This window comes from Anomaloglossus baeobatrachus, chromosome 2 (assembly GCF_048569485.1).
Source record: "Anomaloglossus baeobatrachus isolate aAnoBae1 chromosome 2, aAnoBae1.hap1, whole genome shotgun sequence".
NCBI classification, from domain to species: Eukaryota; Metazoa; Chordata; class Amphibia; order Anura; family Aromobatidae; genus Anomaloglossus; species Anomaloglossus baeobatrachus.
Genome location: NC_134354.1, coordinates 772,054,546 through 772,081,700, shown reverse-complemented (window position 1 = coordinate 772,081,700; position 27,155 = coordinate 772,054,546). Strand labels below are relative to the sequence as shown.

The 27,155-nt window shown below is 41.5% G+C and overlaps 1 protein-coding gene across 1 annotated transcript in view; it reads left to right on the top strand.

Annotated features, from left to right (window-relative positions):
• ME3 (malic enzyme 3) overlaps positions 1–27,155 on the top strand; it is a 252,726-nt gene that overhangs the window by 213,356 nt on the left and 12,215 nt on the right. Inside the window, exons 9-10 of the mRNA XM_075337554.1 lie at positions 7,646–7,743; positions 15,078–15,191. Of these exons, the coding sequence (XP_075193669.1) occupies positions 7,646–7,743; positions 15,078–15,191 (212 nt within the window). The remainder of the gene's footprint in view (positions 1–7,645; positions 7,744–15,077; positions 15,192–27,155) is intronic.

Below are 27,155 nucleotides of genomic sequence, written 5' to 3'. Positions count from 1 at the left end.
CACCTCAGGGGCTCTTCAAATGCAACCTGGCGTCCGCTATTGATTCCAGCCAATTTTGCAGTCAAATGGCACTCTTCCCTTCCGAGCCCTGCCATGCGCCCAAACAGTTGATTTACACCACATATAAGGTATCGCCAAACTCAGCAGAAATTGCACAATAAATGTTATGCTGAATTTTTTCCTTTTACTCTTGTAAAAAAAAAAGCTACCTGGTTGAAATAACAATTTTGTGGTAAAATTTTATTTTTTTTTTTTCATGGCTCAACGTTATAAAATTCTGTGAAGCACCTGGGGGTTCAGGGTACTCACCAAACATCTAGATAAATTCCTTGAGGGGCCTAGTTTCCAAAATGGGGCCACTTGTGCGGGGTTTCTGCTGTTTAGGTACCTTAGGGGACCTCCAAATGCGACATGGTGCCCGCAATCTTTTTCAGCCAAATTTCCTTTCTAAAATTCAAATATTGCTCCTTTCGTTCCAAGCCCTCCCATTTGTCCAAACAAAGGTTTCAGACCACATGTGAGGTATCACCGCGCTCATAAAAAAGTGGTTAACAAACCTTGAGGTCAAATTTTTGGAATTACCTCTTGAAAAAGTGAGAAAATTGATGCTAAAGCAACATTTTTGAGAAAATTATTAAAATTTTCAATATGACAACGTAACGTTAACAAAATCTGTGAAGTACCTGTGGATCTAAAATGCTCACTATACCCCTAGATAGAAGCCTTGAGGGGTCTAGTTTCCAAAATGGTGTCACTTGTGAGGGATTTCTTCTGTTTAGGTACCTTAGCGGACCTGTAAATGCAACATGGTGCCCGCAATCTATTTCAGCCAAATTTGCTTTCCAAAATTCAAATATTGCTCCTTCTGTTCCGAGCCCTCCCATTTGTCCAAACAGAGGTTTCTGACCACATGTGGGGTATCGGCGCGCTCATAAGAAAGTGGGGAACAAGTTTTGAGGTCCATTTTGTTGTGTTATTTCTTCTAAAAGTGAATAAATTTGGGTTAGAGCAACATTTTTAGGTAAAATTTAATTTTTGCTTTTTTTCATTCCACATTGCTTTTGTTCATGTGAAGCACCTTAAGGGTTAATAAACTTCTTGAATGTGGTTTTGAGTACTTTGGGGGGTGCAGTTTTTAGAATGGTGTCACTTTTGGGTATTTTCTGTCATCTAGGCCTATTGAAGTCACTTCAAATGTGATGTGGTCCCTAAAAAACTGGTTTTGTAAATTTTGATGTAAAAATGAGAAATTGCTGATAAACTTTGAACCCCTCTAACTTCCTAACAAAAAAAAATTTTGTTTCCAAAATTAAGCTGATGTAAAGTAGACATGTGGGAAATGTTATTTATTAACTATTTTGTGTCACAGAAATCTCTGGTTTAACGGTATAAAAATTCAAAAGTTGAAAATTGCTAAATTTTCAAAATTTTTGCCAATATTCAATTTTTTTCATAAATAAACACAAAAAATATTGTCCTAAATTTGGTACTAACATGAAGTCCAATATGTGACGAAAAAACAATCTCAGAATCACCGGGATCCGTTGAAGCGTTCCAGAGTTATAACCTCATGAAGTGACACTGGTCAGAATTGCAAAATTTGGTCTGGTCATTAAGGTGAAAATTAGCTCCGTCACTAAAGGGTTAAACACAATTAAAGGCACAAGATTTATACGATGGGATATGGATGTATGATCATTGGAAGTCCAGATGCTGGGACCAAGCACAGGACAGCTCAAAATACCCAGTGTGAATTAAGTGGTAATGTTATGCAGTGACTACCAGGGTTGTGCCAGGAATAAGCGAACCCCTGGCGAGTGTATCGGGAACACAATACTACAACGCTGGGCCCTGGTGCTAAAGAGAGGTGATTGGGGTCACTTCCTACACTCACTTAAGGCTGATTCCTGCACTTCCTAATGTCCATATGTGGGTCCTTTCTCCCATCGCCTATCACATTCCTAGGCCCTGTCTTGCCCTGAACTCACCCTGGCTAGTGAGAAGGCCGGCGACAGCACTAGTCTCACCACTAACAATAAGACAACACAAGGGAAGGGAGACGGGGCAAAATAGACACAAAAAGGAAAACACTCCAAGCTCTTCCAATGCAGCTAAACACCACCGCTCAATTGTCATGACTCCTCAGCTTCTTCCAGAGACAGGCTCCTTACAAAGGGGTCAGCATAAGAATAATGAGATTCTATAACCGGCATCAGATGGTAAGACATGGGACTATGTATAGCGAAGGGGAGAGGTTACAAAAAGCTGCACCTGAGATTAAGGCTCCAAAGGATAGCTAGATAGGAAAGAGTCATTTAACCCCCACAACACCTAAAGAAGGCAGATACATTGAAACACAAGCTGCAGAGCTGCCCACAATAAGGCATTGTGACCCTCTGGTCCCAGATTCGTCAGAGGTCTCCATCGAGTGGGGCACACCCATGACCGGTAATGAGCATGTGCGACCACTCCTATCTTAGTGAATGCGTCAATGGTCGCACATGCTCAATACCCCTTTGTTCATACGAGACTTTGGGTTCCATTCTCGGGCAGTCGGACCGCCAGAGATTATTTGTTTAGGTTGCTTATGAGCCGAGCCCTTTAAAATAACGTTTTCGATATTACGCTTCCACCCTCGTGTGCTGTTTCCCATGACATAACCCCCTGATGTCACCTTTCTACATAATGGGAGTCCGGCCACATGTCTATAATGGTTTCCCCATAAGTAAGTGAAAATGTGAGAATCCTACTGAATCTCTAATCCTCCTAGATCCAGAGCGGCTACAAAGTCGAGGTGTAAATTCCTTTGACGTTCTTCTCGGTCGTATAACGCTACGTAGCAATAATCCCCACCCAGTGCTGGCTGTGTAATTATAGCCTCATCTGGCGCGGCTCCTTGGCAAAGTTTTCACCTTATGATACTATTTCCATTAAGGATATCCACATCTTGAGTCACAATGTAGCTACCACTTCTGTGGTCTCTCTCTATTGCAACCCCTTTGAAATCAATGCATACGGATACTGTATATACAGACCTCAGAGGTTTGCTTTAACTCTCTTGAGTCTGAAGGTCACTTGAGCTTCACAGGACCTCTTCTTTGATTTCACCCTCACAATTCTTACATCCATTGAACTTGTGAGTTTTTGGATGGTTTCTGCTTGAATTTCTTCTCCCAGTGCTGCTGTTTTCATGTGAGCTGCCTCCCACCCTCATAGATCTTTTGCTGGAGGATACTCCAAAGGTTCTCAACAGGGTTGAGGTCAGGGAATCTGATGGCCACACCATGAGTTTCTCTCATTTTATGCCCATAGGAGCCAATAACTCAAGAGGTATCTTCGCAGCACAAGATGGCTCATTGTCATGCAGGAAGATGATTTTGCTATGGATGGCAGGATTCATTTTTTTATAACATGAAAGAAAATAATCAGTCTGAAACGCTATATACTTTGACAAGGTCATTTCCACACCTACAGGGACTCTAATAATGCCTGCCCTCTCTCTTCCCATGATTGTGGCCCAAAACATGGCTTTGCCATCTCCTTGCTGACGTCGCAGCCTTGTTAGGGCATGGTGGCCATCCACCAACCATCCACTACTCCATCCACCTGGACCATCCATGGTTGCACAGCACTCATCCATAAAGATGACCGCTGTACAATTAGTCTCTATGTATGTCTGGGCACACTGCAACCATTTCTGCTTGTGAGCACTGTTTAGAAGTGGATGAACAGCAGGTTTATGCACAACTGAAGCCTCTGCCGTATCCTACATCTTGAGATTTCCGGGACTCTAGAGCCACCACCAGCTTCAAATACCCGTTTGCCGCTTTGTAATGGTATTATATCAAGTGCTCACTTAATCCGATGAATTTGTATGGCAGAAACCTTCCTCATGATGCTTTTATCTGCACGCGCCCATTTGTGCTATGTATCAGCCACAAATGTCTTCCCAGTACAATGCCCACCCTTACATTTTTGTGAAATATCTAATGTTTTCATACATTGTCAAAGACATTGGCTTTTGTGATGCTTTATAGCATCAGAGAGCTCCTTTTTCTTTCCGGCAGTGCTTGAAACCTGTGGCTGTGTAATAAAGTGAAGCATCCTTCTTAAAGGGAACCTGTCATGTAAAAAAAAACGCTATTCTCTTGCAGATATGGGGTAAATATGCAGGTATATAGCATTTTCAGGCTGTCCGCACTTAGCGCTGTGAGGGTAGGCCTGGGCTATAGGTCGTTTGTCCAAATGTAATAAGAATATCTGGGTGTGTAAATAATCAAAGTATAGATGTCGTTGCATAATTATCTGTGTGCCTATATGACAATTGCATAGAAGCTTTATAATATGCTTCTAAGATGTGTGTACAGTAAAGGTCCAGTCACACACAACGACTTACCAGTGATCCCGACAACGATTCCACCTGATAGGGATCGCTGGTAAGTTGCTGAGAGGTCGCAGGTGAGATGTCACACAGTCAGACCTTACCAACGACGCTGTAACGATACAGGTCGTAGTGGCGACCTATATAATAATCTCGGCAGTCACTGGGACCCTGTCACACAGTGTCAAACACAGCGATGTGTCCTGCCCGGCAGGACATCGCCTTTGAAGAATATGGTCCAGACCATTTGGCAACAACTAGTGATCTCACAGCAGGGGCCTAAGTGTCACACATAACGAGATCGCTAACGGGATTGTTTCTTGGTCACAATCTCGTTAGCGATCTCATTGTGTGTGACGGGGCCTTAAGGTGTTAACTAGATAATCAAGCCAGATTGAACAATGAACAAAGAGGTATTTAGAAGAGAATCTGTAATCAGTTAGTTCTCACCATGTGAGATATGGGATGTGAGATGTGGGAGGTTGACTCCTCCTTCTTGCTCAGCAACATGTTAACAAAGAAGTTTTCAGTAGCTGGTTTAAGCTGGTATTAGGAAGCAAGAAACAGGCTGATGACGTACTATATGGATATTGCTGGTTACCTCTGACCAATCAGGGATCATGTTGAACTGAATAACTGTGTGTATTTTATAATATACGGACAAGAAGACCATTGAGGTTCTCCCGAATAGAGACATGTCTCTGTGTGGTTGTTGCTCCTCTTACATACATCTGCGCAGATCGATTTGAACTCCGTCTCTGTGACCCTGAAAAACCGAATTTGCAGTTTTCCCTAAATTCCCAAACTTGACAGCACCTCTGCAGGGAAGAAATAATCTTTATTCCTCCTGGCAGTATCACGCTTTTAGCCATAAGGGTGGTGCCGCCATGGCTTCAGTCACCAGTGCATAGTGACCGGTGGATGTAGCCACGTCCCTCCTGGAATTGACTGATAGCCGGTTCTGCACTAGGATTCTCCAGTGCTGGAAACGAGACTGGGCAGTCTTGTGACCGCAAATATGCGATATGTTTACTTCCAGCCACATTTCAACTAGACATCCGCGACACTGCTCAAGCCAATAGCATTGAGTGAGGCCACTCATGTCTAGTTGGAATGTGTCCGAGAGTGTGCATATTGCATACGTGTGGTCATATAACCTCCTCCTGGCGCAAGCATGGGAGAATCTGGTCAGCGCACACTGGATGTACTGAGAGGATTCATAAGTCTGCAGTCACATATATTGACGGCAGATAGTTATACCAAGCCTGATCAGCTGTACAGCTCTGGAGGTCTGTTACCTCCATACACAGGACACTGAATGAATCCCGAAGTCTTCAGTTTAGCTGCTGTACCACACCCCAGGATAGAGATATGTAAGCAGGCTTTCCACCCATCTCTTTGACTTCACAAAAAACCTTGTCATGGTCGACTAACCCTCTCAGGACATAGTATGCTGGAGCTTGCAATCCGGGTTTCTCATCACTGAAGCGAACAACCTTGTTGAAAAATATCTCCCCTCCAGGATTTTACCATTAACCATCTTACACTGTATACTACAAACCTGTTCTCACATCCCCTAATAGCTAAGTGTGTTATTGGATTGATTCCCAAGCGATTCGAATTATGAGTCCATGAAGAAAATTTCCCAAAAAAAAGAGAAACCGCGTCCTCCAGCTCATCAAGAGCGGTCTCTGTGAAGAAAATTACCAAACTGCATCATGTGAGGCCATGACAGTTGGAAGAATACGAAAAGAAGTCTGTCCATCCATTCAAAAGCCAAGAAGTGACGTCCAGGCAAAATATCGGAGTCAACAAGTCAGTTTATCACAAGGTCTATCAGTTTTGACGCTAGAAATCCGGCAGTGGAGGCGGCTCGTCTACTTCAAATTAGTGAGATCACAGACGTCCATGCAAGCACCGAGCAACATACGTTACACAAGTCTGGAACGGTGAACCAACAAAAGGGTGAAGAAGCCGCGACTTCAATATCAACATAGGAAGCGTCGGCTCCAGTTTATAAAAAAGTGGACAGTAGAAGATTGGAAACGGGAGATTTGGAGCGATGAGAAAAAAGTCAATAGACTGCTCTGATGGGGGCAAATGGGCCTGGAAGAAACAAGGGAAAAAAGGGCTAACGGATCGAGAAACTGAAGAAACTGTTAAGTTTGGTGGACGAAGCCTGATGATATGGGTTGGCTTCACAGCCAAAGGTGTTGGATACTTCACCAGGATCGATGGTGGTCTCAGTGCTGAGCTATATGTGGGTATCCTACAAGACGACATACTTCATACACTCAAGTACTATGGGTATGAAAAGGGCGACATAGTGTTCCAGCATGACAATGACACGAAGCATACGGCGAGATTGGAGAAGAAATGGATCAATGACAATGAAGTAGAGGAGCTGGATTGTCCCCTTACAGCCCCCAGACCTCAACCCAATCCAACACTTGTGGGTGAAGAAAAAGCTGTATACATCCCCAAGTGAGCGACCACCAACACTGGGAACGTGGAGAAGAGACCTGGGATCAGATTTCGGCCAAGACATGCCTGAATCTGCTCAAGAGCCCAGTGGATTCAGGCAGTGCTGGAAGCCAAAGGAGGATTTACAAAATACTAATATAATAATAAAAATATGAATTTAGATTTTTGGGAGCAAAACGGTAACAATGAAGTGACAGGACCAGAATCTGTATAACTAATCATCTGCTAAATAGCTGCAAGTTGCATTTATGTATGAGATAGCCAAGATGTTTGTCTATAAAATGAAGGTCGTCTCACGCTAAAAGCTGTAATGGATGGAGAAATATGGAGACTGAAAGGCAAAAGTGCAAACCATTGTTACCATTTTGTTCATCAGTATACATTTTTTTTTTCTGTATTGTGCAAAAGTTTTAGGCAGGTGTTGGAAAGAATGCTGCAAGGTAAGAATGCTTTCAAGAATGTAAATGTTAATGTTGAAGAACTAACCACAGATCTTCTGTGGAAGTCGGCTAAAGTTCATTCACTTTGCATTTTGCTAACTGATAAAAACAAACTATTACTTGTTGGAGAATTTTTTTCCACCTGCTTAAAACTTTTGCACAGTACAAAAAAAAACATACACCGACGAGCAAAATGGTAACAATGTTGTGAACTTTTGATATTCAGGCTCCATATCTCACTATGGACTTTGTGCGCGTGACGACCTTCATTGTACAGTATATTAAAGTGTATTTGCTATGACATGCAGTGATATCTTGTCCTATGTGTTGTGTTTTTCAGGGACCGCATCGGTGGCTGTGGCCGGTCTTCTAGCAGCTCTCAGGATCACAAATACCAAGTTGTCTAACCATAAATTTGTTTTTCAAGGAGCTGGTGAGGTAAGAGCGACAAAACCAGCCATTGTGGCAACAACTAAGATTAACAAGCCTATGTTAATTTTTTTTTAATGCTCAGTAACTGCAGTGCCTGCAGCTGCGGAGGTGTGTTGTCTCAGCTGCGGAGGTGTGTTGTCTCCGCTGTGGAGGTGTGTTGTCTCAGCTGTGGAGGTGCGTTGTCTCAGCTGTGGAGGTGTGTTGTCTCCGCTGTGGAGGTGTGTTGTCTCAGCTGTGGAGGTGCGTTGTCTCAGCTGTGGAGGTGTGTTGTCTCAGCTGCGGAGGTGTGTTGTCTCCGCTGTGGAGGTGTGTTGTCTCAGCTGTGGAGGTGCGTTGTCTCAGCTGTGGAGGTGTGTTGTCTCAGCTGTGGAGGTGTGTTGTCTCCGCTGTGGAGGTGCGTTGTCTCCGCTGTGGAGGTGTGTTGTCTCAGCTGTGGAGGTGCGTTGTCTCAGCTGTGGAGGTGTGTTGTCTCAGCTGTGGAGGTGCGTTGTCTCAGCTGTGGAGGTGTGTTGTCTCAGCTGTGGAGGTGTGTTGTCTCAGCTGTGGAGGTGTGTTGTCTCAGCTGTGGAGGTGCGCTGTCTCAGCTGTGGAGGTGTGTTGTCTCAGCTGTGGAGGTGTGTTGTCTCAGCTGTGGAGGTGTGTTGTCTCAGCTGTGGAGGTGTGTTGTCTCAGCTGTGGAGGTGCGTTGTATCAGCTGTGGAGGTGTGTTGTCTCCGCTGTGGAGGTGTGTTGTCACAGCTGTGGAGGTGCGTTGTCTCCGCTGTGGAGGTGTGTTGTCTCCGCTGTGGAGGTGTGTTGTCTCCGCTGTGGAGGTGTGTTGTCTCCGCTGTGGAGGTGCGTTGTCTCATCTGTGGAGATATGTTGTCTCATCTGTGGAGATATGTTGTCTCATCTGTGGAGGTGTGTTGTCTCAGCTGTGGAGGTGTGCTATCTCTGGTGCTGTGGAGGTGTGTTGTCTCCACTGTGGATGTGTGTTGTCTCAGCTGTGGAGGTGTGTTGTCTCCGCTGTGGAGGTGTGTTGTCTCAGCTGCGGAGGTGTGTTGTCACAGCTGCGGAGGTGCGTTGTCTCATCTGTGGAGGTGTGTTGTCTCATCTGTGGAGGTGCGCTGTCTCAGCTGTGGAGGTGTGTTGTCTCTGCTGTGGAGGTGTGTTGTCTCAGCTGTGGAGGTGTGTTGTCTCAGCTGTGGAGGTGTGTTGTCTCTGCTGTGGAGGTGTGTTGTCTCATCTGTGGAGATATGTTGTCTCATCTGTGGAGGTGTGTTGTCTCAGCTGTGGAGGTGTGCTATCTCTGGTGCTGTGGAGGTGTGTTGTCTCCACTGTGGAGGTGTGTTGTCTCAGCTGTGGAGGTGTGTTGTCTCCGCTGTGGAGGTGTGTTGTCTCAGCTGCGGAGGTGTGTTGTCACAGCTGTGGAGGTGCGTTGTCTCATCTGTGGAGGTGTGTTGTCTCATCTGTGGAGGTGCGCTGTCTCAGCTGTGGAGGTGTGTTGTCTCTGCTGTGGAGGTGTGTTGTCTCAGCTGTGGAGGTGTGTTGTCTCAGCTGTGGAGGTGTGTTGTCTCTGCTGTGGAGGTGCGTTGTTTCAGCTGTGGAGGTGTGTTGTCTCAGCTGTGGAGGTGTGCTGTCTCTGGTGCTGTGGAGGTGTGTTGTATCAGCTGCGGAGGTGTGTTGTATCAGCTGTGGAGGTGTGTTGTCTCAGCTGCGGAGGTGTGTTGTCTCAGCTGCGGAGGTGTGTTGTCTCAGCTGCCGAGGTGTGTTGTCTCCGCTGTGGAAGTGTGTTGTCTCAGCTGTGGAGGTTTGTTGTCTCAGCTGTGGAGGTGTGTTGTCTCAGCTGTGGAGGTGTGTTGTCTCAGCTGTGGAGGTGTGTTGTCTCAGCTGTGGAGGTGTATTGTCTCTGGTGCTGTGGAGGTGTGTTGTCTCAGCTGTGGAGGTGTGTTGTCTCAGCTGTGGAGGTGTGTTGTCTCTGGTGCTGTGGAGGTGTGTTGTCTCAGCTGTGGAGGTGTGTTGTCTCTGGTGCTGTGGAGGTGTGTTGTCTCAGCTGCGGAGGTGTGTTGTCTCTGGTGCTGTGGAGGTGTGTTGTCTCAGCTGCGGAGGTGTGTTGTCTCTGGTGCTGTGGAGGTGTGTTGTCTCAGCTGTGGAGGTGCGTTGTCTCAGCTGTGGGGGGGTGTTGTCTCAGCTGTGGGGGTGTGTTGTCTCAGCTGTGGGGGTGTGTTGTCTCAGCTGTGGAGGTGTGTTGTCTCAGCTGTGGAGGTGTGTTGTCACAGCTGTGGAGGTTTGTTGTCTCTGCTGTGGAGGTGTGTTGTCTCAGCTGTGGAGGTGTGTTGTCTCTGGTGCTGTGGAGGTGTGTTGTCTCTGGTGCTGTGGAGGTGTGTTGTCTCTGGTGCTGTGGAGGTGTGTTGTCTCAGCTGTGGAGGTGTGTTGTCTCAGCTGCGGAGGTGTGTTGTCTCTGGTGCTGTGGAGGTGTGTTGTCTCAGCTGCGGAGGTGTGTTGTCTCTGGTGCTGTGGAGGTGTGTTGTCTCAGCTGTTGAGGTGTGTTGTTTCAGCTGTGGGGGTGTGTTGTCTCAGCTGTGGGGGTGTGTTGTCTCAGCTGTGGGGGTGTGTTGTCTCAGCTGTGGAGGTGTGTTGTCTCAGCTGTGGGGGTGTGTTGTCTCCGCTGTGGGGGTGTGTTGTCTCAGCTGTGGAGGTGTGTTGTCTCAGCTGTGGAGGTGTGTTGTCACAGCTGTGGAGGTTTGTTGTCTCTGCTGTGGAGGTGTGTTGTCTCTGGTGCTGTGGAGGTGTGCTGTCTCTGGTGCTGTGGAGGTGTGTTGTCTCTGGTGCTGTGGAGGTGTGTTGTCTCAGCTGCCGAGGTGTGTTGTCTCAGCTGTGGAGGTGTGTTGTCTCAGCTGCGGAGGTGTGTTGTCTCAGCTGTGGAGGTGCGTTGTCTCAGCTGTGAAGGTGCGTTGTCTCAGCTGTGGAGGTGTGTTGTCTCAGCTGCGGAGGTGTGTTGTCTCAGCTGCGGAGGTGTGTTGTCTCAGCTGTGGAGGTGTGTTATCTCAGCTGTGGAGGTGTGCTGTCTCAGCTGTGGAGGTGTGTTGTCTCAGCTGTGGAGGTGTGTTGTCTCAGCTGCCGAGGTATGCTGTCTCAGCTGTGGGGGTGTGTTGTCTCAGCTGTGGAGGTGTGCTGTCTCAGCTGTGGAGGTGTGCTGTCTCAGCTGCGGAGGTGTGTTGTCTCAGCTGCGGAGGTGTGTTGTCTCAGCTGTGGAGGTGTGTTGTCTCAGCTGTGGAGGTGTGTTGTCTCAGCTGTGGAGGTGTGTTGTCTCAGCTGTGGAGGTGTGTTGTCTCAGCTGTGGAGGTGTGTTGTCTCAGCTGTGGGGGGGTGTTGTCTCAGCTGTGAGGGTGTGTTGTCTCAGCTGTGGGGGTGTGTTGTCTCAGCTGTGGAGGTGTGTTGTCTCAGCTGTGGAGGTGTGTTGTCTCAGCTGTGGGGGGGTGTTGTCTCAGCTGTGAGGGTGTGTTGTCTCAGCTGTGGAGGTGTGTTGTCTCAGCTGTGGAGGTGTGTTGTCTCAGCTGTGGAGGTGTGTTGTCTCAGCTGTGGGGGGGTGTTGTCTCAGCTGTGAGGGTGTGTTGTCTCAGCTGTGGGGGTGTGTTGTCTCAGCTGTGGAGGTGTGTTGTCTCAGCTGCCGAGGTATGCTGTCTCAGCTGTGGGGGTGTGTTGTCTCAGCTGTGGGGGTGTGCTGTCTCTGCTGTGGAGATGTGTTGTCTTGGGTGCCGAGGCATGTAGTCACTGTATCATACCAGTAACAAGCTTAGTAGGAAAAAAATGCAAACACATTTATTTCCATTAAAATGTTTTATTATGTAAGAAATAACACATAATTAGTTCTATTACATTGTTAAAATGGAATCTGTTAGCAGGTTTTTGATACCCCATCTGAGAGCAGCCTAATGTAGGAGCAGAGACCCTGATTCCAGCCATGTGCCACTTACTGGGTTGCTTTCTGCAGGTTTGATAAAATCTCAGATTGATTTGCTGCAGATCCATCAGCTCTTTGAATGCTGAGTTCTGTATCACCCTGCCCACACCACTGATTGGCAGCTTTGTGTGTACACTGTGCGTAGGCAGAAAGCTGCCAATCAGTGGTAGGGGCGGGGTTATAGATATTAATAAACCAGTGATGTTGTTGAAATGGATGGCATTGTAAAACTAAATGATTTTCTTTTTTCCTGACAAAATAAATGGATTCTATATGTAAAAGTAGTTTATACTGCATGGGGAATACTGTTTGAAAAAAAAAAAAAAAATATATATATATATATATATATATATATATATATATATCACTATTCCCGCCTCACACTGAATAAGGAAAATTAAGTGTTTCAATACATTATTTGTGACCCAAACCCTCACTAGTATACTAATTTAGATAGATTATGTCACTCTCTGACGCTCCAAGACCTTTTCATCATGTTTTAGCTTTTTTGACATTCAAGCACCTTAATGGAGGCTTGTGGTAATTGCCAGGGCAAAAGTATAGATAGGAGACCACTGCTGGACCTTCAAAATTACCAGGACCCTCTTAAATTTGGACAAGAAAGTTGATCTCAAGAATGTGACTGTAGGATAATGAGGGATAGGAGCTTCTATGCTGCCCTTCACGGTAGTGGTCCCTAGGCTATCCCAAACCTCAGGGTTACTCCTTATGATGGAGATGTCTGAGTTCCATGCCTAGCTAAGCTCCTGAGCAGATCTAATCTAATTCCCCTCTCCCACCAGGGAAGGAAGTAGCAGAAGTGAGAAGGAAACACAGATAAAGATAGACAAGGGAAAACGAAACTATGACACACTGAACACTCAATAATAGACAATGAAAGACTCAGGAGAAAAGCAAGAGCAGGAAGGTAACAACAAAAAGACAACAAGGGTTAATTCCACACACACAGTCAGCAACAACCACCAAAGAGTTTGGATCACACCTCACCAGAGTAGCTAAGATAAACTATAGCTGGCATTGAAAGAAGCATCTAGCCAACATATATAGGAGTGGAGCAGAAGTAATTGGCTCTCCCACAACATGTGATCAAAGGAGACTAACAAGCAGACTAGACAAGCAGAGATTACCTCTTGCTAACATGGCAATGAACTACCACTCTACAGATCGACTCCCGAGTCTGGCTGCATACATCAGTGACACTAGAGAAGTTATCGGCCGGAGTGTCAGAATCAATAGTCTGAACAGATGCTGACACCACCATGACAGTTGGCAAAGTTTGTGAAAATCTTTGTGTGACAGTGACCCCCTCAAATTTGCGTAGAATTCCATATAGAGCACTTTTAGAAGCCTTTTCGGTTAAACAGAGCTTATTCCTAACATAAGTGTCAAGTTTTTCTCTTTTTTTTTATACCCTCTGTTCTGAGTATTTCGATTTTTAGTTGTTTTTTGTTTTACTTTATTACTGCCATATTGTTCTAGAGCTTTGTGCCTTTTTATGTAGTGCAAAATATTGTGGTTTTTAACAAGTGGGTGTTGCTCATGGGATCCTCAGGGGTGTGTCTTTAGGCTGCTCTGATTTATTACTTTGTGAGCCACAAAGTCTTTGGTAAAGACTTTATAAAGTAGCACTGAATAAAAAGGGCCACATCTCCAGAACCCTACGAGGAGCAGCAGAGATCATTGTAGAAAGAAACTGGCCAATGTTGACAGGTCCTCCTTAAATTAGGCTCCTAAATATTGATATTCGGAAACACTTTTTGAAGGCCACTCCCCAGTTTCCCACCACTGAATGTAGACGCTGGGCCTTCTGGTGAATATTGTTGCCTTCTGGTGAGGTTTCTGGAAGCCTCAGGAGCCCCCGGGCATTTGGCCAACTCTTCCGAAATCTTGTTTTAACCTGGGAGCTTCCTGCCTGTTAATGGAGAGTTTACAAACAGAACTGGCTTTACTTCGGCATGCATCTTCCTCTTGTTCTCATCTTCACCAACGTTCAAATTTTTAATGATTTTAGGGTTCAACCGGTCAAGATTAGAACTAGGTGGAGATGAGCGAAAACAGTCACAAGGACTATGGCCTACATGTCTCCTCGTTCGCCTGTGGCTGCCGGAGCTTATATACTCACCCCCGGTTCTAGCGCAGTTCCAACAATGTAAGAACTCGCGTTTCCTGGGCCCCCATGACGTTGATATGACAGGCGAGCCCCGTGACCAATCAGCACCGCCTTTGGACGGTTAAGTAATTAACAGGAAGTGAGTGGCAGCCGCAGCGCTCACTTTCCGTTAATAACTTAACCATATAAAAGCGGGAATTAGGAAGCCAGTGCTGATTGGTCATAACATTGTTAGGTAGGCCCCAAAAACGTGAGTTCCGACATTGCTGGAACCTCGCCGACACTGGAGTTGAGTATTGCCTTTTTTATTTTTTATGGGGGTGAACATGGGGAATGAGAAGGGGTTGTCCAAGTAGTGTAGAATAGAATGAGGCCAATAAAGAAATGAGCACAGGACCTACAGTCACACATGGTGGAAGTCAGAGATGTTTTGAGGTTGTTTTGCTGGTGCCACTTTTTGACCGGTTTGTTGTTAAAGGGGATTTCCAAGTAGTGGACAACCCATTTAAAAACAAATCGGTCAAAAAGGGGCACCAGTAAAACAACCCCAAAACATCTCTGACTTCCACCATGTGTGACTGTAGGTCCTGTGCTCTTTTCTTTGTTGGCCTTATTCTATTCTAAAAGGTTAAAAAAAACATATTGCAGGTCCTCTTAAAATATAACATCCTGTATATTTGCAGCCACCCCTAGGAGGAGCTCATTGCAGACTGATATACTTTATGTAAAAAAAAAAACACCCCAAGAGCTCCCCCTAGAGGTGGCTGCAGGCAAGCAGATAATTTTCATTTACTTCTAACCATACAGATTTGGAGCTCTGTATCACTTCTTCCAATAATATATTGAGAAACCAGACCCTGAATTTTCGATGTGACATTTTGACATCGTCATCATCTGCAATATCAATCCAATTATTTGGGCACGTAGTCCAGAATATATATCAAATCTAATCGAGTGTCTCATGTGATGCTGACACCCCAGTGATGTTACTCCGCCATGTTATCACATCATGATTTCCATGATCGCATTGACAAAATATCACAACCAATCTGTAAACCGTATCCGGTAATTTTCTCATTGAAACTGTCTGTGATTTGGTTTTTTATTGGATCAATAGTAATTTTTAACCCTAATCCTGTATCTTCTTGACATATTAGTGCATTTACGGACCTGAGTAGTTCAGGTGCCTCATAGACCTTATGTGAAGGAAGTGGCCACCTATATTATGTATGTACAGTATATCACCACATTGTCTGTATCATGCAGGCTGCCTTGGGGATAGCACATCTCATCATCATGGCTATGGCGAAAGAAGGCATTCCTAAAGAAGAGGCCATCAAGAAGATCTGGATGGTGGATTCAAAGGGACTTATAGTGAAGGTGAGTACGGAAATCCCCACAAAACTACATGTGCTAGAAGCACAATACTGCTTCTATGTACAAGAATATAACTACTATAATACTGCTTCTATGTACAAGAATATAACTACTATAATACTGCTCCTATATACAAGAATATAACTACTATAATACTGCCCCCTATGTACAAGAATATAACTACTATAATACTGCCCCTATGTACAAGATTATAACTACTATAATACTGCCCCTATGTACAAGAATATAACTACTATAATACTGCTCCTATGTACAAGAATATAACTGCTATAATACTGCTTCTATGTACAAGAATATAACTACTGTAATACTGCCCCTATGTACAAGAATATAACTACTATAATACTGCCCCTATGTACAAGAATATAACTACTATAATACTGCTCGCATGTACAAGAATATAACTACTATAATACTGCCCCTATATACAAGAATATAACTACTATAATACTGCCTCTATATACAAGAATATAACTACTATAATAATGCCCCTATATACAAGAATATAACTACTATAATACTGCTCCATATACAAGAATATAACTACTATAATACTGCCCCATATACAAGAATATAACTACTATAATACTGCCCCATATACAAGAATATAACTACTATAATACTGCTCCTATGTACAGGAATATATCTACTATAATACTGCTCCTATGTACAAGAATATAACTACTATAATACTGTCCCCATATACAAGAATATAGCTACTATAATACTGCTCCCATGTACAAGAATATAACTACTATAATACTACTCCTATGTACAGGAATATATCTACTATAATACTGCTCCTATGTACAAGAATATAACTACTATAATACTGTCCCCATATACAAGAATATAGCTACTATAATACTGCTCCCATGTACAAGAATATAACTACTATAATACTACTCCTATGTACAGGAATATATCTACTATAATACTGCTCCTATGTACAAGAATATACCTACTATAATACTGCCCCTATGTACAAGAATATAACTACTATAATACTGCCGCTATGTACAAGAATATAACTACTATAATACTGCCCCTATGTACAAGAATATAACTACTATAATACTGCCCCTATGTACAAGAATATAACTACTATAATACTGCTCCCTATGTACAAGAATTTAACTACTATAATACTGCCCCTATGTACAAGAATATAACTACTATAATACTGCTCCATATACAAGAATATAACTACTATAATACTGCCCCATATACAAGAATATAACTACTATAATACTGCCCCATATACAAGAATATAACTACTATAATACTGCTCCTATGTACAGGAATATATCTACTATAATACTGCTCCTATGTACAAGAATATAACTACTATAATACTGTCCCCATATACAAGAATATAGCTACTATAATACTGCTCCCATGTACAAGAATATAACTACTATAATACTACTCCTATGTACAGGAATATATCTACTATAATACTGCTCCTATGTACAAGAATATAACTACTATAATACTGTCCCCATATACAAGAATATAGCTACTATAATACTGCTCCCATGTACAAGAATATAACTACTATAATACTACTCCTATGTACAGGAATATATCTACTATAATACTGCTCCTATGTACAAGAATATAACTACTATACTACTGCCCCCTATGTACAAGAATATAACTACTATAATACTGCTCCTATGTACAAGAATATAACTACTATAATACTGCCCTTATATACAAGAATATAACTACTATAATACTGCCCCTATGTACAAGAATATAACTACTATAATACTGCTCCCTATGTACAAGAATTTAACTACTATAATACTGCCCCTATGTACAAGAATATAACTACTATAATACTGCTCCTATGTACAAGAATTTAACTACTATACTACTGCCCCCTATGTACAAGAATATAACTACTATAATACTGCTCCTATGTACAAGAATATAACTACTATAATACTGCCCCCTATGTACAAGAATATAACTACTATAATACTGCTTCTATGTACAAGAATATAACTACTATACTACTGCCCCCTATGTACAAGAATATAACTACTATAATACTGCTCCTATATACAAGAATATAACTACTATAATACTGCCCCCTATGTACAAGAATATAACTACTATAATACTGCCCCCTATGTACAAGAATATAACTACTATAATACTGCTCCTATGTACAAGAATATAACTACTATACTACTGCCCCCTATGTACAAGAATATAACTACTATAATACTGCCCTTATATACAAGAATATAACTACTATAATACTGCCCCCTATGTACAAGAATATAACTACTATACTACTGCCCCCTATGTACAAGAATATAACTACTATAATACTGCTCCTATGTACAAGAATATAACTACTATAATACTGCCCTTATATACAAGAATATAACTACTATAATACTGCCCCCTATGTACAAGAATATAACTACTATAATACTGCCCCCTATGTACAAGAATATAACTACTATAATACTGCTTCTATGTACAGGAATATAACTACTATAATACTGCTCCTATGTACAAGAATTTAACTACTATACTACTGCCCCCTATGTACAAGAATATAACTACTATAATACTGCTCCTATGTACAAGAATATAACTACTATAATACTGCCCCCTATGTACAAGAATATAACTACTATAATACTGCTTCTATGTACAAGAATATAACTACTATACTACTGCCCCCTATGTACAAGAATATAACTACTATAATACTGCTCCTATATACAAGAATATAACTACTATAATACTGCCCCCTATGTACAAGAATATAACTACTATAATACTGCTTCTATGTACAAGAATATAACTACTATAATACTGCTCCTATGTACAAGAATTTAACTACTATACTACTGCCCCCTATGTACAAGAATATAACTACTATAATACTGCTCCTATGTACAAGAATATAACTACTATAATACTGCCCCCTATGTACAAGAATATAACTACTATAATACTGCTTCTATGTACAAGAATATAACTACTATACTACTGCCCCCTATGTACAAGAATATAACTACTATAATACTGCTCCTATGTACAAGAATATAACTACTATAATACTGCCCCCTATGTACAAGAATATAACTACTATAATACTGCTTCTATGTACAAGAATATAACTACTATAATACTGCTCCTATGTACAAGAATTTAACTACTATAATACTGCTCCTATGTACAATAATATAACTACTATAATACTGCCCCTATGTACAAGAATATAACTACTATAATACTCCCCCTATGTACAAGAATATAACTACTATAATACTGCCCCCTATGTACAAGAATATAGCTACTATAATACTGCTCCTATGTACAAGAATATAACTACTATAATACTGCCCCTATGTACAAGAATATAACTACTATAATACTGCTTCTATGTACAAGAATATAACTACTATAATACTGCCCCCTATGTACAAGAATAAAACTACTATAATACTGCTCCTATGTACAATAATATAACTACTATAATACTGCCCCTATGTACAAGAATATAACTACTATAATACTCCCCCTATGTACAAGAATATAACTACTATAATACTGCCCCCTATGTACAAGAATATAGCTACTATAATACTGCTCCTATGTACAAGAATATAACTACTATAATACTGCCCCTATGTACAAGAATATAACTACTATAATACTGCCCCTATGTACAAGAATATAACTACTATAATACTGCTCCTATGTACAAGAATATAACTACTATAATACTGCTTCTATGTACAAGAATATAACTACTATAATACTGCCCCTATGTACAAGAATATAACTACTATAATACTGCCCCCTATGTACAAGAATATAACTACTATAATACTGCCCCTATGTACAAGAATATAACTACTATAATACTGCTCCTATGTACAAGAATATAACTACTATAATACTGCTCCTATGTACAATAATATAACTACTATAATACTGCCCCTATGTACAAGAATATAACTACTATAATACTCCCCCTATGTACAAGAATATAACTACTATAATACTGCCCCCTATGTACAAGAATATAGCTACTATAATACTGCTCCTATGTACAAGAATATAACTACTATAATACTGCCCCTATGTACAAGAATATAACTACTATAATACTGCCCCTATGTACAAGAATATAACTACTATAATACTGCTCCTATGTACAAGAATATAACTACTATAATACTGCTTCTATGTACAAGAATATAACTACTATAATACTGCCCCTATGTACAAGAATATAACTACTATAATACTGCCCCCTATGTACAAGAATATAACTACTATAATACTGCCCCTATGTACAAGAATATAACTACTATAATACTGCCCCTATGTACAAGAATATAACTACTATAATACTGCCCCTATGCACAAGAATATAACTACTATAATACTGCCCCCTATGTACAAGAATATAACTACTATAATACTGCCCCTATGTACAAGAATATAACTACTATAATACTGCCCCTATGTACAAGAATATAACTACTATAATACTGCCCCCTATGTACAAGAATATAACTACTATAATACTGCCCCCTATGTACAAGAATATAACTACTATAATACTGCTCCTATGTACAAGAATATAACTACTATAATACTGCCCCCTATGTACAAGAATATAACTACTATAATACTGCTTCTATGTACAAGAATATAACTACTATACTACTGCCCCCTATGTACAAGAATATAACTACTATAATACTGCTCCTATATACAAGAATATAACTACTATAATACTGCCCCCTATGTACAAGAATATAACTACTATAATACTGCCCCCTATGTACAAGAATATAACTACTATAATACTGCTCCTATGTACAAGAATATAACTACTATACTACTGCCCCCTATGTACAAGAATATAACTACTATAATACTGCCCTTATATACAAGAATATAACTACTATAATACTGCCCCCTATGTACAAGAATATAACTACTATAATACTGCCCCCTATGTACAAGAATATAACTACTATAATACTGCTTCTATGTACAGGAATATAACTACTATAATACTGCTCCTATGTACAAGAATATAACTACTATAATACTGCTTCTATGTACAAGAATATAACTACTATAATACTGCTCCTATGTACAAGAATTTAACTACTATACTACTGCCCCCTATGTACAAGAATATAACTACTATAATACTGCCCCCTATGTACAAGAATATAACTACTATAATACTGCTCCTATGTACAAGAATATAACTACTATACTACTGCCCCCTATGTACAAGAATATAACTACTATAATACTGCCCTTATATACAAGAATATAACTACTATAATACTGCCCCCTATGTACAAGAATATAACTACTATAATACTGCCCCCTATGTACAAGAATATAACTACTATAATACTGCTTCTATGTACAGGAATATAACTACTATAATACTGCTCCTATGTACAAGAATATAACTACTATAATACTGCTTCTATGTACAAGAATATAACTACTATAATACTGCTCCTATGTACAAGAATTTAACTACTATACTACTGCCCCCTATGTACAAGAATATAACTACTATAATACTGCTCCTATGTACAAGAATATAACTACTATAATACTGCCCCCTATGTACAAGAATATAACTACTATAATACTGCTTCTATGTACAAGAATATAACTACTATACTACTGCCCCCTATGTACAAGAATATAACTACTATAATACTGCTCCTATGTACAAGAATATAACTACTATAATACTGCCCCCTATGTACAAGAATATAACTACTATAATACTGCTTCTATGTACAAGAATATAACTACTATAATACTGCTCCTATGTACAAGAATTTAACTACTATAATACTGCTCCTATGTACAATAATATAACTACTATAATACTGCCCCTATGTACAAGAATATAACTACTATAATACTCCCCCTATGTACAAGAATATAACTACTATAATACTGCCCCCTATGTACAAGAATATAGCTACTATAATACTGCTCCTATGTACAAGAATATAACTACTATAATACTGCTCCTATGTACAAGGATATAACTACTATAATACTGCCCCTATGTACAAGAATATAACTACTATAATACTGCTTCTATGTACAAGAATATAACTACTATAATACTGCCCCCTATGTACAAGAATATAACTACTATAATACTGCTCCTATGTACAATAATATAACTACTATAATACTGCCCCTATGTACAAGAATATAACTACTATAATACTCCCCCTATGTACAAGAATATAACTACTATAATACTGCCCCCTATGTACAAGAATATAGCTACTATAATACTGCTCCTATGTACAAGAATATAACTACTATAATACTGCCCCTATGTACAAGAATATAACTACTATAATACTGCCCCTATGTACAAGAATATAACTACTATAATACTGCTCCTATGTACAAGAATATAACTACTATAATACTGCTTCTATGTACAAGAATATAACTACTATAATACTGCCCCTATGTACAAGAATATAACTACTATAATACTGCCCCCTATGTACAAGAATATAACTACTATAATACTGCCCCTATGTACAAGAATATAACTACTATAATACTGCTCCTATGTACAAGAATATAACTACTATAAAACTGCTCCTATGTACAAGAATATAACTACTATAATACTGCCCCCTATGTACAAGAATATAACTACTATAATACTGCTCCTATGTACAATAATATAACTACTATAATACTGCCCCTATGTACAAGAATATAACTACTATAATACTCCCCCTATGTACAAGAATATAACTACTATAATACTGCCCCCTATGTACAAGAATATAGCTACTATAATACTGCTCCTATGTACAAGAATATAACTACTATAATACTGCCCCTATGTACAAGAATATAACTACTATAATACTGCCCCTATGTACAAGAATATAACTACTATAATACTGCTCCTATGTACAAGAATATAACTACTATAATACTGCTTCTATGTACAAGAATATAACTACTATAATACTGCCCCTATGTACAAGAATATAACTACTATAATACTGCCCCCTATGTACAAGAATATAACTACTATAATACTGCCCCTATGTACAAGAATATAACTACTATAATACTGCCCCTATGTACAAGAATATAACTACTATAATACTGCCCCTATGCACAAGAATATAACTACTATAATACTGCCCCCTATGTACAAGAATATAACTACTATAATACTGCCCCTATGTACAAGAATATAACTACTATAATACTGCCCCTATGTACAAGAATATAACTACTATAATACTGCCCCCTATGTACAAGAATATAACTACTATAATACTGCCCCTATGTACAAGAATATAACTACTATAATACTGCCCCCTATGTACAAGAATATAACTGCTATAATACTGCCCCCTATGTACAAGAATATAACTGCTATAATACTGCCACCTAAGTACAAGAATATAACTACTATAATAATGCTCCTATGTACAAGAATATCACTACTATAATACTGCCCCTATGTACAAGAATATAACTACTATAATACTGCCCCCTATGTACAAGAATATAACTACTATAATACTGCCCCTATGTACAAGAATATAACTACTATAATACTGCCCCTATGTACAAGAATATAACTACTATAATACTGCCCCTATGTACAAGAATATAACTACTATAATACTGCCCCCTATGTACAAGAATATAACTACTATAATACTGCCTCTATGTACAAGAATATAACTACTATAATACTGCTCCTATGTACAAGAATATAACTACTATAATACTGCCTCTATGTACAAGAATATAACTACTATAATACTGCCCCTATGTACAAGAATATAACTACTATAATACTGCCCCCTATGTACAAGAATATAACTACTATAATACTGCCCCTATGTACAAGAATATAACTACTATAATACTGCTCCTATGTACAAGAATATAACTACTATAATACTGCTCCTATGTACAAGAATATAACTATGTCCTTCAAAATAATCATCCTTAAGATTACAAAAGCGAGACTTCTCTGCCCCAACAAAAAAAAAAACCAAAAAACCTTAAACTTAGTGGAATGGTTATGTGGATGTTCAGGAGCTCTTCGGTTTTCTGGCTTTGCATGGGACTGGGCTGGAGATTGGAGGAATTGCTCATTTTTTGCTTATTTGTTGATTTTTCTGCCAGGAAATAAAGCAAACCAGCTTTTTGTTTCCACCAGGGACGGAGTCCAGGACAATGCCGTTTTGTAATTATGTGGCCAGTGAATAATCCTAATACAATAAAACAGTTAGTGCTCAGCCCTTCACTGTAGCAGCGTTAGTGCCATTAATTGTACACAGCAGATGGTGTCAAGCGCCATAGGGTTGTAGTTGTGTCGCTCCACCCAAAATTCAGATGCAGCAGAGTAAAAAAGCAAAAAAAGCAATCCTCTGTGCTCACGTACGCTGCAACCCGCCCAACATCAGAGGCGTACATAGAAATCATGGGATCCATAGCAGGAGTCCACACTTAGCGCCTTCACCAACCCCCCAAATAACACATTCAGCGGGGCCAGGACACAAGGCGCAGTCTTAGAATAGTATAGCTCCTAACTTTTAAACACAAGGAGAGGAACCTATATTGTGGCACACACACAGAACTAGTGCCCCTGATGAAGCTCACCCACTGGGATACCACTTTCATAGCCCCTGCACAGTATTATACACTCAAAAATGCCCCCACACAGTATGAATGCTCCACAGTCAGTCCCTTCCCCCTCACCCCCTCCTGCACAGTATGACCCACACTGATCCCCCACAGTAGGCTGTACTGGCAGTTCTTTACTAATGTGTGATGGCCCAACAGTTTCGCCTACACAGTATGAAGCCCCCACATAGTATAATGTTCCAACAACCCACACACATAGTATGATTGCCCCTTCCGCCATCCCTACACTCAGTATTATGGTCTGCACACAGTATAATAATGGTTCCACAGCTCTCCACACAGTATGATAATGGTTCCACAGCTCTCCACACAGTATGATAATGGTTCCACAGCTCTCCACACAGTATGATAATGGTTCCACAGCTCTCCACACAGTATGATAATGGTTCCACAGCTCTCCACACAGTATAATGATGGCTTCACAGCCCTCCACACAGTATGATGATGGCGTCACAGCCCTCCACACAGTATGATGATGGTTACACAGTCTTCTGCACAGTATAATGATGGCTTCACAGCCCTCCACACAGTATGATGATGGCGTCACAGCCCTCCACACAGTATGATGATGGCGTCACAGCCCTCCACACAGTATGATGATGGCTTCACAGCCCTCCACACAGTATGATGATGGTTATACAGCCCTCCATGATGATGTTTTTACAGTCCTCCACACAGTATGATGATGGCGTCACAGCCCTCCACACAGTATGATGATGGCTTCACAGCCCTCCAGACAAAATGATGATGGCACCATCACTCTCCACACAGTATGGTGATGACTTCACAGCCCTCCACACAGTATAATGATGGCTCCATCACTCTCCACACAGTATGATGGCTCCACAGCCTTCCGCACAGTATGATGATGACTCAACAGCCTTCCGCATAGTATGATGATAGCTCCACAGCCCCCCCCCCCCACAGTATGATGATGGCACCATCACTCTCCACACAGTATAATGATGGCTCCACAGACTTCCACATAGTATGATGATGGCTCCACAGCCCTTCACACAGAATGATGGCCTTCATAACCCCCACAAAGTATGACGTCCCAACAGCCCCCCCCCCCCACCCCCCCATAACATATAATAATGTTCCCACAGCCCACAGCATTCAGTATAATTTCCCCACCATACAGTATGGTGGACCACACAGCTCACCCAGACAAAATGATGGATACCAGAGACCCCTTCCCCCACACAATTTGATGGACCTCACAGACACCCACACAGTAAAATGCACAAAAATACCCTCAGAAACAAACCTCTGTGCACTGCTCAGGTCTGTGTCTGCAGTGATGTGATTGCAGCAGTTGCTCTGAGCTCAGACTCACAGGCTTCATAGTGGTGCTCGGAGCCGAGGCTCACTGCCCCATCATTATATTCAGCTGTACCTGCATCCTGGGGATGATGCAGATGCTATGTAAATTAAAATGTCCGACAGAACCGGGCTCCCCCATTCACGGACCCCATAGTGGCTGTGTGGTCTGCTGATTGAGACTACAGCTGGGTACACTTTTAATTCATTTGGATACAGTCATTTCTATTGCCCCCATGTTTCTAACAGGAAAAATCAAGCCATTTTATAACTCAAACTTTCCTGTTTCCTGTGTTCAGCCTCAATGCTGCCTACATGTGCTCTCTACACTCATCTACACCAGATCATACATCGCTGCTACTTAGGATTGTTCCTTTTGTCCTAATCTACAGAAATGGTTTTTTTTTCAGTTTTCAATACTAAGAAAGAGCACAGATTATTAGGGGGAATCTTTATGTAACTACATACGGTACTAGGCAGAATTATAGCATCATGTAAGCACAGAACTCCACTACTGCTTGCATCATGTAAGCACAGAACTCCACTGCTGCTTGCACCATGTAAGCACAGAACTCCACTACTGCTTGCATCATGTAAGCACAGGCCACCACTGCTGCTTGCATCATGTAAGCAAAGAACTCCACTGCTGCTTGCATCATATAGGCACAGAACTCCACTGCTGCTTGCACCATGTAAGCACAGAACTCCACTACTGCTTGCACCATGTAAGCACAGGCCACCACTGCTGCTTGCACCATGTAAGCACAGAACTCCACTACTGCTTGCACCATGTAAGCACAGAACTCCACTGCTGCTTGCACCATGTAAGCACAGAACTCCACTGCTGCTTGCACCATGTAAGCACAGAACTCCACTACTGCTTGCATCATGTAAGCACAGGCCACCACTGCTGCTTGCATCATGTAAGCACAGAACTCCACTGCTGCTTGCATCATATAGGCACAGAACTCCACTGCTGCTTGTATCATGTAAGCACAGGACTCCACTAATACCTGCATCATGTAAGCACTGGACTCCACTAATGCCTGCATCATGTAAGCACGGTACTCCACTACTGCTTGCAACATGTAAGCACAGGCCACCACTTCTGCTTGCATCATATAGGCACAGAACTCCACTGCTGCATGCATTATATAAGCACAGAACTCCACTGATGCTTGCATCATGTAAGCACAGGCCACCACTGCTGCTTGCACCATGTAAGCACAGGCCACCACTGCTGCTTGCACCATGTAAGCACAGGCCAACACTGCTGCTTGCACCATGTAAGCACAGAACTCCACTGCTGGTTGCATGATGTAAACAAAGGCCACCACTGCTGCTTGCACCATGTAAGCACAGGCCACCACTGCTGCTTGCACCATGTAAGCACAGAACTCCACTGCTGCTTGCACCATGTAAGCACAGAACTTGACTGCTGCTTGCATTATATAAGCACAGAACTCCACTGCTGTATGTATCATGTAAGCACAGGCCACCACTGCTGCTATCACCATGTAAGCACAAAACTCCACTGCTGCTTGCAACATGTAAGCACAGAACTCCACTGCTGTTTGCACCATGTAAGCACAGAACACCACTGTTGCTTGCACCATCTAAGCACAGGCCACCACTGCTGCTTGCATCTTATACGCACAGGCCTAAACTACTGCTTGCATCATGTAAGCACAGAACTCCACTGCTGCTTGCACCATGTAAGCTCAGGACTCCACTAATGCCTGCATCATGTAAGCACAGGCCTCCACCACTAATTGCATCATAGAAGCACAGGACTCCACTACTGATTGCATCATGGAAGCACAGGACTCCACTACTGCTTGCATCATGGAAGCACAGGACTCCACTACTGCTTGCATC